At 46.5% G+C, this 13,041-nt stretch overlaps 1 protein-coding gene across 1 annotated transcript in view; it reads right to left on the reverse strand.

Annotated features, from left to right (window-relative positions):
- Window positions 1-13,041, reverse strand: part of LOC119656610 (LIM domain only protein 3) — a 315,382-nt gene that overhangs the window by 281,910 nt on the left and 20,431 nt on the right. Inside the window, exon 2 of the mRNA XM_038063047.1 lies at window positions 12,854-13,013. Within this exon, the coding sequence (XP_037918975.1) occupies window positions 12,854-12,979 (126 nt within the window). The 5' untranslated portion in view covers window positions 12,980-13,013. The remainder of the gene's footprint in view (window positions 1-12,853; window positions 13,014-13,041) is intronic.

Raw genomic sequence — 13,041 nt, forward strand, 5'->3', positions numbered from 1 at the left:
GAAATAGTCACCACACGCCGCATCAAACAAGTGCAGGGTTCATGATGCAAAAAAAAGAAAACATCGCCATGACCAAAAAGAGGGTCCCCACAGTCCCTCAGCGGACAAAACTACAGCTATGTTTGTGAATAGTCGGCTGACGGCCAAGATGGTAGGTTAATTTATTTGTGAAAACCTGTCCTTCTCTACAGTTCTAAAGTGTGGGCGAAAAGCAGACCTGACGAGACGGGTTGGAAAGGAAGACTTCCTCTGGGGCCGGAAATGTTCTTGGGAGCAGAATAGAAATTTTTCAACGTAATTTTTTCTCCGTATCCGAATTTTATCTCTATGACCCTAGGCTTTAATAAGCAAATGTATCGATAAGGGCATTAACGGGTAGAGGCAAAGGCCTCGTAATGGCAACTAACAGTAGCAATCCTAGGAAAGCCAGTCGAAGGTTAATGGACCACACGACTCATCAGAGACTTGCGATCATGATTCAAACGAAGGCACAGTGAGATCGATCGTTTCCTTAATCAGCTACTCAGTGGACAGTTAAGCCCTTGAGTGTTTAACGTAGGTACCTGTCCTGGAGACTTAATCCTACGGTCTTCTTAAGAAACGGATTGATTTTGTGACCACAATCAGAGCCCCACTGAGAAAAGCAACAACGGTACCAGTCTATACCAATGCATGGCTTAGCATTCATACTGGTGGATGCAAGACATACCTAAATCTCTACCGAACTAAGGAGTACGGCACCCGTGTTGAAACGCAACACCACGCCGAGGCCCGAAGGTCTCTTCTCGCTTGAGCATAACCACAACCTCCATGAAACTTCCACTAGGGGGCCTACCGCAAATAACCGAGCTGTACTCACATACAACGGGAGTTCACCCGAAGTATGAGAGTCGAAGAGCTATCCCGGCTACCATGGTACCAGTATACCCCTGGTAAGGTTTCGTGGCCAATTACCACTTCAGATGAGTCCCCATGCAGACTCGGGTCTGATCGCCCTAATTAGGCCTTTGGAGCATTCGCCTACTGCATCACGGCCGGCAAACCAAAGTGAGTACCACTATGGATTGTCTCCTCGGCCACTTGGTTTTGATTTGGCCGACAGGGTTGCCGCCCCGTCTTTCTCACCGCCACCCCTAAGCACCTGTTGCGCTGACAGGTGGAACTGCTCCAAATGCCGGCAATGATTGTGGAAGTGGAGGATGAGCAAATTCTTCAGTTGAAATCTGCTCGAAGTATTCTTGCAATCTATCTGTTGTGGCTCGACGGTTGGTAAGCAAAGTACCGTTCTTGTCACTAACGCAACATATCCTGTGTACGTTTGTTACGGCTTTTAGCAAGTCGTAACAGATCTCTCTCGCCATCCCGAGTGTCTAGTTTATCGTACAAATTTTTTATAATGGTCCGCTCGGATGACAGCGACTGCTTTCTTTGCTTCCCGGTTGGCATTCTTATAAATTTTCCAAATGGCAAGCGTTTTATCGTCAAGAAATTGGTGGTGGAGGCGTTTCTTTTCACGGACCTTCATTTCAACATCATCATTCCAAAGCCAAGTGTCTCGGTTGATGTACCGCTTACCCGGCTTGGTGACCCCGAGGGTTGCAGAGGCCGCTTTGTGGATCGTGTCTTTCATTTGGTTCCATGATTCTTCCACATTCATAATGGTTGGCAATCGTATGAGTGAGATAATTTCTTCTTTGTTCTCACGAAATCGCCACTATTTAGTGCGCGGCGGGCCAGTACGTTCCTCACGCTGTTTTATCGGTGGCTTAATTCGCAGGACGGCAATCAATGGCCGAGGTTGAGGTGCGATGTTCTCATAGGGAAAGGTTTTGCAATCAGCGACAGTGGTAAAATGTCGGCGTCTTATGAGAATATAGTCGATTTGCGTTTTACTGTTCCCACTATAAAATGTAGGAAGATGAGACAATCGTTTGATGAACCATGTATTCATAAGTACAAGGTCATGAGTGTCCGCAAAATCGATTATACGCTCGCCACCCTCATTGCACGCTCCGAACCCCTTTCCCCCATGGCACCTGTTACCGTCTGCCTTTTCACCCACATGACCATTAAGGTCGCCGGCAATGATTACGAGTATGTAATCGTCAGCATTAAGCAAAGAGGCAATAGCCAGTCAGTACAGTCGGCGCCAGCTGTAGCACCGCTGTGCTGAAAACAACGATAGGAACCTTCTGGAGTGAGATAGCAGACGGATCAGTAGTTTCCAGCTTAGAAACCACTGTCGTCAAACTAGAAATAGCGACTAGAAACCATAGTATTCCTACACCGATCATCGATGCCAGGGGTTCCCAAAAAACAAAGGCCAATATGAATGGCGGGTGCCGGAAGCCAACAAGGAAGCGGAACTCCGCTCGAGTCCTACTCAAGAGCCAGTACCAGAAAGTCTTATATATATACTGAGCAAGATTCAAAAGAATAAGGAGGCCCGTGCTGTCGACGAGCGAAGTGAAAGCGCCCTCGTTAAATACCCAGACGATTGTAGACAAATACAACAATATGACGACTTCCCAGGAGATCAGTTGTTCGAATCTGGTTACCGTAGATCTGGTTAATAAGAACAAGCTCGTCCACGCCTTGCATCCTCAAAATCTCAGAATCTCCATAGACGACTGGGTGGTGATCAAGGAGGAGAAACCAAAGATCCAAAGTAAATATTACATTTTATTCCACAGCACAAGGAATCGAGACAGACCTAGAGCATGTATCCTTGCGTAGAAGAGCCGTTCTGCTTTTCTGTGCCCAGACCTAGGATCCAAGCGATCTACTCGTGCTCGGCAACGTAGAGTGTGTACATCTCCTCAGCGTACATAGCTCACGATCGATCATCTTCACCAGAAGGACTACAACATTTGCCGATCACCATAACATCAAAACTACCCGATGATGGCCTGCGACGCCACTGCAAGGCATACGCGTTGGGCATCGGGAATTAAAAAATGTAATCTCTCTTTCCCTTTATCATCAATGCAATCCTATCGATGTGTAACAGGAGCAGTGCACCAGCGTTCCATTTCTCCAACTCAGAGAACTATGGCTAGGAGGAGGTCCTTGATATCACTCCACTAGCCGACAATGGGATTTTCAGGGTGGAGAACTGAAGTGTGCTCGACCAAAGATCATTCTCACAGAACATTTAGATAGTTTTCAGTCTAAATCTCGCTGTAACGATCTCCAACCTTTCCAAAGACCCCGAGAGGATCGCCTGGAAGAAGTTTAGCCATGTTGTCAAAAATAAATTCTCCGATGTGCGAATCGATAACATTGGCACAACAAACGAACAGAGTGGTGTGAAATGAAGATCTGTCGAACTCAGGAAGCTAACCGAGCAGATCTTCAATATCTGATACAGGTTCAAATACCAGCAGGCCTACAGGGACGGCCTAAGCAGATACCAGTCAGCCAAGAAGTGGTCCTGGTTCGACTATTATTGGAATATTGAAAGCATATTGAAAGCACCTGCGAGACCCTTAAAAATCCTGCCCAAAGAACATAAGAGCGCATCTTTTCTTAAAAAGTCTGAAGGGACCTGGGCGGAACCATCTGATGAAACACTATGCATATTGGGGAGAAGAAGGGTGAAGGTATTGGCATATGCCGACGATCTGATGATAGTACTGTCAGGGATTTTTCTCTCGGTTGAGTCGGTGAAATCATAGAGGCCGCGTTTGGAAATGTGTGCTTGTGGCTGCAAGTTGCAGACTGGGCATAAATTCAACCAGCTATTTACTACCAAGAAAGGATATGCGGATTCCACCACGGCTGCCAGGTTTGTATCACTTTTTCGTGAAGACCAGCAGCTACGGCAATGTCTGAGGGATCGAAGAATACAGCTAGGGGTGCATCTTGCTGAGGGAATGCCACAATTGTAGCATCGACCAGCTGTTGCATGCTCTCAAACGCCTGGACACAATCAGGTTCGATTAATGGTGGGCGGCCTTGGGCAAGAAACAACGGTAGAAGTTTAACATGCCCAAGAACCTTCTCAGATCCTTCTCAACCAGAACATCATCCAAACATACGATCCTAAATGCTCGGACTCAGGAGAAAGACGCGAACAGAACATCATCCAAACATACGAAACAGAATTGGAGGTTTCGCAGCACAGAGTGGATGAATCTCTGAAGGGTTTATGCCGCGTTGCACAGTTCAAAAGTCTGCCTAGTGAACTCGAAGAGTCCGAACGAGTGCGCAAAATAGTGGATGAGTGAAATGGCGTATCGGTCTGGAAACGTTTGAATATTTATACGTCTGTTGTCGCCACAAGGTCTCCATTCGCAATTGGATTTAAGGGCCATGTGAAGTGGCGAAAACCAACAACTGCCTGGAGGTCTGCAAATACCCTGCTTAAGAAGTTCTTCGAACTCTTTCCGTGCAACCGCGAGCTCCAGCGGTGGTAATGAATGCATCTTGGGAATGGGGCGCCAGTAGTGCTGATGTGGTACTGAACATCATGCTTAACAGGCTCAGAAAGACTTCGCTCGATAGTGATGTTGCGGTATTTTTGAAGAAGTGCGCGAATACGTGGGTCGGCAACGTTTTCAAAAACGATGGAAAGAGTGCTGGGAGGCAGGAGATTTTTCCTGATGACCTAAGGGAAGTTATGGGGTCAATGAGGAACCTGTTATGTAGATTCGCAGTAATGAAGTGCCAAGAAAACACTCATTGCAGTCCTAAACTCAAGTCTACTTGTCTGTAGCCATACCTGCGGATCGACGAAGAATTTATTGCCGCGAGTTTCAACGATTGCGGTATTAAATTATGATGCCCGGATACGGGAAGAACCGAGACTTCGGCACCTGTATCGACCAGGTGATTGCGCCGGCTCAGGGGATCATGGACTGTGAGGCAACGTGGTGCTGCATTTCGGCCACCAACCATGGGTCGGACCTGGACCTCCTGAATTTATCCGCGGTGTCGACCAACATGTTCAGACACCCCGAATTCGCACATGTCAGAATGGCTAATGTACTCTCCGGGAGCTTCTGCAGCGACAAAGATTGTTGTTTCACAAATGACGGGCCGGCCGGCTTCTACTCTAGAACACCCACAAAATGCAACGGAAAATGAATGCCGTATCGGGGCCTCCTCGGCTATCCTTAATCCGAATCTTTGGAAATATGATGGTCTTCTGCGATTAGAGGTGACCGACGAATGGACCTGGTAGGACACGCGAATGCTGTTGCGGCACTAGTCTCCACACGATGGGTCAAACAAGCGTAAAGGGCATGATGCAGCGAGTAATTAGATGAGTAACTGAACACAAATTCTGGAAAAAAAACTGATATGAACGCCATGACCAAAGGGAGAACCCCCACAGCCCTTCCGCGGGCAAAACCGCAGCTGACGGCCAATATCGGAGGTCCATTTGTTTGTGAAAACCAGTTTTTCTCTACGGTTCTAAAGTATGGCCTAAGAGGCATACAAGAGGGGGTTGAAAAGTGGATTCCTCCCGGACCCAAAATTTTCCTCGGGTAGGTCGGAATAGAAATTTCAATGAAAAAAGTAATAATAGAGGAACTTGCTTAATTTTCACATCTACAGTTTTCCAACCTAATTTTCTTCCCAGTCCCGAATTTTCTCTCCCCGTCGCTGGCTAAAAGCTTAGTAAGCAGATGTTCCGATAGGTGCATTGACGAGGAGCTTTGTCTCAGAGCCAACGGTATTGATGGGAGCACTCAACGGTACGGACATTAATAAGGATTCGACGACAAGGGCTCGTAATTCCAAGTAACGGGAGCATCAGCTACTCAGTGGACACGAGTACTTTCATTCTTACTCCTACAAAAATGGGGCTATATTTGCTGTAACAGAAAGATTAACGATTAACGATACTTGCCTTTTTCGCCAATGCCTCTTTGCTAGACAATATTAATCATTGTCTTACCGTAATTTTCCTAGTTCGATGTAATGTGCCCCAGGCATTCATGGACGTATTGAACGAAATTTATTTAGTTATTTAACCGGCCGATTATGGAGAGAACGCCTTTCTCTAAGTCCCAAAATGCCTACCTCAAAGGCAAATCCACAGAAACCGCTCTCCACGAGGTAATTAGCACGGTTGAGGGGTCACTGCAGTGCAAGCAGTATACCCTAGCTGCCTGCTTGCATATAGAGGGAGCATTTAACAACGTTAGCACCAACGCCATCAAGGAAGCCTTGACCAGTATTGGATTATAGGCGTATCTCACGCGTTGGATTATATTCATGCTAAGTACCAGGATAATCCAATCGGATCTGGGAGGCAACCACTTGACCAAAACTGTGAACGGAAACACACTCCAGATGGCACCATCTCTCCGGTGCTCTGGTTAATAACGATGGACGAAATTTTGCGAATATTGTACTGCAGCGGGGTAAAGGTAATGGTGTATGTCGACGACTTGATATAAGTATCAGGGATGTTTCCGCCCATTATGAGCGACATCATGGAAGGAGCGTTGCGAAATGTGTGCCTGTGGGCTGCAAGATGCGGACTCGGGATAAACACAACCAAAACGGAACTGATGCTATTCACCACCAAGCCAAGGGTTAAGAAACATGTATATGCCTGCAAGAGAACCTTTGCAAGGAAATAGGATCTCCGGCCGAGGATGTTTCTTTGGATGTTCATCGCTGTGGTGCGTCCAATCCTAGCGTACGGCTCTATTGTATGGTATCAGGCTTTGAGCAAAAAGTACAATAGAACGAAGGTTAATAGAATTTAAAAACTACGGGTACGGGTGCTACTGGGACTCTGCAGTCGTTCCTGGCAGATGCACTCAATGTCCTCCTGCATCTCCTCCCCCTAAACCTTCACATTAAATACGTTGTAGCGTGGAGTGCCATCAGACTACGTGAGTCCGAATGCTGGACACCGAAACCCTACGGCCACAGTAACATCCAAGAAGAAGTACCTCAGAAAATGTGGGCATTCCCCATGGACTATGGACATGGACATGGACACACACAAGTTGAACTTCACGAACACACACAGTGTATCCGAGTCGTATGGTCTGCCAGGTTTCGTCAGCGTATTCCAAGCGAGAGTACTAGCGATACTGGAAGTCTGTCGATGGCTGAAGCATGATCTGAGCCCCAAGCGTAAAATAGTCACTCTGACCGAAAACCAAGCGGCCATTAAGGACTTATACTCAGCGACGATATCCTCCAGGCTGTTGGGGCAGTACAGGAACGTGCTGAACAATTTGGGCGGCACGCTCAAAATCACCCTCCTCTCGGTTCCCGGGGATAGGAATATAGAAGGGAATGAGCGCGCCAGAGACCTTTTAGTGATATTGAATTGGTGGACTTCGGCGCAAAACCAGGATGTCTGGAGTTCCTTATTAAGGCAGGCCTAGACCGGATACCGATTGTTGCGCCGTTGATGATGAATGAGCGGGCCAAGGGATTGCCAGGCTCTGCTTGCTCTTAGCAATCCTTCGGCGGGTACAGTCGGTGTCTCGTTAGCGACTATCAGGGGTGGAATCTATTCGCGCTACTTAGCACCCGCGGGCAGCAGATAGCGAAGGCTTACCACCTGTGCCAAGGAGGAGAAAGCAGGGGGGGGGGGCCTTAGGCACTTCCTCTGCGATTGCCCACTGAGTAAACCATTCTTGGGGGTCTCAGAGAGATTTCTAGTTGTAGGATGGAAGAGCTGCTTTCCTTCTTGGATGCTACGGGCTGCCTTCCTGCTCTCATGACAGCAATCACGGTCTTCAAAGTTTGTGGCATCAAAACGGCGCACCACGGCATTCTTCGGAGCGGCTACTGATACCTACCTACCTACAATTTACGTAATTGAATTGGCAATCTGGGTCACTGCGCGAATATTTCTACCAGTGAAAGAAAAAAGCACACAGTAGCAAAAAGAAAGTTGAGAGCATACAAAAGCAAAAAGAGGAGTAAATGGTAATTAATCGGAGTGAAACAACAAACCCAAACTCACAGCCGATCCCCATGAAACACGATAACAGAAACCTAGCGTAACGTGCACATCCTGAACATTCTCAATATGTGCGAGACAACACGTGATCCTTCAACGAACTAAATCTTGATAGCTTATTACACTTGTCACAAACGAGCAATCGCGACCACAACGATGGGTAGCAGGGAGTCGAGTTCGAGACGCCGACCGATATGGACCACAATATGTTCCGTGTTTAAAAACGTGAAATAAACAATTCTTGTAAATCAGTTAAAGTCTTTGCTTTCTGTCTCGGCCCCTTTGACAGATCAGAAGTGGGATCTTCCTTTTCGGTTTCGGTGAATGCAAAATGCCGCGACAAAAATTCGCAATCGCAGATTTAACGTGCCCGGTATTACGGAAGTTGCTGCGCGACCGGGAGTTGAGATCGGCCGGGCGAAAACCGGATTTAGTGAAGCGGTTGATCGACAGTGAAGGTAGCGATGAAATCGAATTGTCCGACAACGAAATCGAGGACAATGACGACGACCTTCGACAGACGGTTTCCGCTTTGGTGGAAAATGTGGCGTCAATAATGGCGGCCATTAAAAATGGCCAAGTCGGTGTACCACCCGTACCACCTGTTCCACCCGTTCCATCAGCTGTCCTACCCCAGGACGACGATGCTATTGCCGAAGCCCATCATCAACGCACACCATTCAATATTACCGCACCGACTCATTCAACGGCTTTCGGCGATATCGAGCCGACACTACGACGGCGCAACGAGACGATGACGTCAACTCGTCAACCGACCACGGAATACATATTTCAACCACGAGATGTTATCGGGATTCTACCAACATTTGACCCGCCTGACGATGTGTCCCCATCAGCCGAACAATTCATCGACCGAATTGAAAAATTGGCTCAGGTATATCACTGGGAGGAATACCTCGTTCTGTTTGCCGCTCAGGCTAAGTTGAAAGGCCCGGCTAAACGATGGATTGACGGATTGCAAACGACGTTTGCAACGTGGGAAGAATTCTCCAAAGCGCTAATTGCAGATTTCCCCAGTCGATTTACGACAGAAGAAATGCGACAGCGGCTCGATAGCAGCCGTCGCGCACACAACGAAACAACCGAAGAATATTTTTTCCGCGTCTGCGCAATGGGACGACGGGCGAAGCTTGACGACGAAACGATCGTGTATTACATACGACGAGGGCTTTGTATGAAACCATTACAAACTGCCATAGCCACGATGCATTTCAACACGCCGAGCGAAATGCTAGTGGCCATACGACGATTTGTAGCGAACGATCCGGGAACGAACGATAGTTCCAATAGCGTTCGGGGTGAACGAACGAATATACTCCGATCGCCGCCGCTGCTGAATGCTGCAAATCAAAACGCGAGGCTATGTTACAATTGTTTCGAAAGAGGGCATTTGTCGTTGAACTGTCCGAAGCCGCAACGAAGACCACGATGCGTGAAATGCAATAGAACTGGCCATGCGCAGAATGACTGCCCGACAGCCGCGCGAACAGAAGCCAACCGCCGAGAGACAATAAATCGTATAGTACAACACACAGACAACAAACTGCTAACGAAGAAAATGGAAATAGGCGACGATGAATTGAAGCAAGTAGCTGTTCTTTGATCAGACAGTCTGAGGCTCAACGAATTGGACAGATTAAACAATTCGAGCCAGCTCAACAACTTAAAGGGTTCGGTGGAGCTGTATACCTTTGCAATAAGAAAATAATTGCAACAATCAGAATTGACGACGTGATACTGGAGGGAGTTTTGTATATCGTGGACGACGAGCAGATGGATAAGCCGATACTCATTGGAACCGATATTCTACTGCAAGAAGGTAGGTGCTGCACAATTCTTGGTCGTGAATTTAAAATGAAATCGGAATTCGAGAACATACGAACCGGACCAATATCATCAATCGATAAAGAACAACTGTCTGAAGTATTGGAAAAATGGCATAAGTGTTTTTCTACTAATTTATCAACGATCGGTCGTTCAAATTCCACCGAAATGGAAATCCGTGTTACAACCAGCAAACCAGTCAGTCGACAGCCTTACAAGGTCCCGATCCCGAAGCGATTGAAAGTGGAAGAAATGATCGACGAGCTACTGAAAGCTGGAATAATTCGACCGAGCGAGTCGGAATATTCATCTCCGGTCATACTGGTCGCGAAATCAGATGGTACAGACCGACTTTGTATCGATTATCGAGCATTAAACGCGATTACAGTGAAGGAACCATTCCCAGTTCCCAGTGTGGAAGAGCAAGTGGCACAATTGGCCGGAAATTCCTTCTTTACTACGCTGGATTTCATTTCAGGATATTACCAAATCCCGATTGCCGAATCATCGAAAAAGTATACGGCTTTCGCCACTCATATAGGCCAATATGAATTCAACGTAGCTCCATTTGGATTGACCAACGCTCCATTCAAATTCCAAAGAGAAATCCGAAAAATCACATCGAGAATGAAACGACGAGTAGTATCTTATGTTGACGAAATCATCATACTGAGCAAAAATATCAAAGAAGGCTTGGAAGCGTTGGATGAGTTCTTAGGAATATTAGCGGAAATCGGTATGACATTAAATATAAAGAAATGTACATTTTTAGCGACCGAAGTATCCTTTTTGGGACATCGAATCACTAAGGAAGGTCTTCTACCCGGTGAAGTGAAAACCGATGCAATCCAGAAATTCCCAACACCTAGTAATCGAACCGAGGTTCGACGGTTTCTTAGACTAACTAGTTTCTTTCGACGATTCGTTCAAGGATATGCTCAGATAGCTTTACCGTTAACTCGATTGCTGAAAACGAAGGATGCGGAACCATTTACATGGACATTTCTTGAACAGGAAGCATTCGATACCTTACGAAAAGCTCTTTATCATCCACCGATTTTAGAGATCTACGACGTCAAGCGACAGCACGAGGTCCACACGGACGCGAGTTCGAATGGAATTGCTGGAGTGTTACTTCAAGAGAGCGACAACGAGTTAAAACCTGTCATGTACTTCAGTCGGAAGTGCTCGGAGACCGAAGCGAAATATCACAGTCATGAGCTAGAGGTTCTAGCCATAGTCGACAGCCTGGAACGGTTCAGAATGTTTTTGATCGGAAAGAGGTTTCGTGTCATTACTGATTGTGCCGCAATAACATCTACGAAAAATAAAACGCCGTAACACCTCACATTGCTAGATGGTGGCTAGGTCTTCAGGAATTCGATTGTGAATACATCCATCGAAGTGCTGACCGCATGCGACATGTAGACGCTCTGAGCAGAGCACCCGTAGAGCCTCCAAACCCAACCAAGACAGTCGCCGACCTCGTCCTTAAGGTGGAACTCGATGAACACGATTTCTTGACGACCATCCAGCTGCAGGATATGAAGTTAGCAAATATTGTCAAAGTTCTTCTAGGAATGAGCTCTGAACAAGCGACACAGATTCGACGCGAATACGTTTACAAAAATAACCGTTTGTACCGCAAACGATCAGTTGAGATTCGTTGTACCGACGGCAATGCGATGGAGAGTAGTACGTACGTACCACGATGACATGGGACACTTTGCTGCGGAGAAAACTTTAGATCGATTGAGAAAAGATTTTTGGTTCCCGAAAATGAGAAAATATGTCAAATCATATATATCAGCATGCATGGAATGCGTGTACAATAAGACGGTGACAGGGAAGGCCGAAGGGCAGCTATACATCGACACTGTGAAACCTATTCCCTTCATGCGATTGCACCTGGATCATGTAAGACCACTGCCGAAGACGTCACGAGGAAATCAATATATCCTGGGAATCACCGATCCTTTTACTAAATTTACAGTCTTAAAAGCCGTCCGTAGCGTAAACACCCAGCCAGTAATACGAGCGTTGAATGAATTGACTTCGTATTTTGGGCTACCAGCTATTGTCGTCACCGATCGAGGCACGGCTTTCACTTCTCACAACTTTGCCGAATACTGTAAATTAAACGGGATTCAACACATTCAAACAGCTGTTCGAACACCTCGAGCCAACGGCTCAATTGAAAGAATTAATCAAACGGTTTGCAAATGTCTTCGAGCCAGCGGTGTAAGCGATTCAGATTGGGACACAGCTATCCGGGACATCCAGTGGACTTTGAACAGCAATACAAATGCAACGACCAAATATAGTCCGAACGATCTCATATTCGATTTTCGATTGCGGGACGTTGTTCATAACCGTCTCGTACAAGCCATCCACGATGAAGCGAACGATTCACAAGAAAGTATCGATATCCGACGGAAAAGGGCAACTAAAGCGATTGAAGCCGAGCAGGCAAAATGGAAGCAGCGATTCGATAGGCAGCGCAAGAAGCCTTCTCAATATCAGGAGGGTGATCTGGTCGTGATTACCAACGTTGCTCCTTCGACGGGGTTTTCTCGAAAGCTGGAGCCGCGATATCGAGGGCCGTATGTAATTTCGAAAGTCTTAAGGTTCGACCGATACGTCGTTGAAGATATCGAAGGTCTCCAACGTCGACAAAGGCGCTTTAATTCGGTGTTCCACGCCGAACATCTTAAACCGTAGTGCACAGCTGCACCTTTCCTCGACAACGATACCGATGGGAGCGACAACGAAGAAGACCCGGAGAACGTGCCCGGCCAGGAGTCCGATTTGTCAGGAGTGGCCGAACTGTCACAAACGAGCTATCGCGACCACAACGATGGGTAGCAGGGAGTCGAGTTCGAGACGCCGACCGATATGGACCACAATATGTTCCGTGTTTAAAAACGTGAAATAAACAATTCTTGTAAATCAGTTAAAGTCTTTGCTTTCTGTCTCGGCCCCTTTGACACACTTGTATTTGGAAGAAATTCAATATTTCCCACCTAATAAATATGCATGAAATATGAAAGTAAATCTAGCACTTACCTTAAAACTATCTTCTATAAAAATTTTATGCGACATTTTGCGAGGATTTATCGATAATTTACAAAATTCTATAAAACTATATTTTCGCTTATTCATTATATTTTTATTGGTCGGTATTTCAGGCATTTTATGATCGATATCCGTATCTTGTTATTCCAATCTGTAAGAAATTCAGAGAAAAAAAGGGA

The sequence above is a fragment of the Hermetia illucens genome, chromosome 5 (genome assembly GCF_905115235.1).
Source record: "Hermetia illucens chromosome 5, iHerIll2.2.curated.20191125, whole genome shotgun sequence".
Lineage (NCBI taxonomy): Eukaryota > Metazoa > Arthropoda > Insecta > Diptera > Stratiomyidae > Hermetia > Hermetia illucens.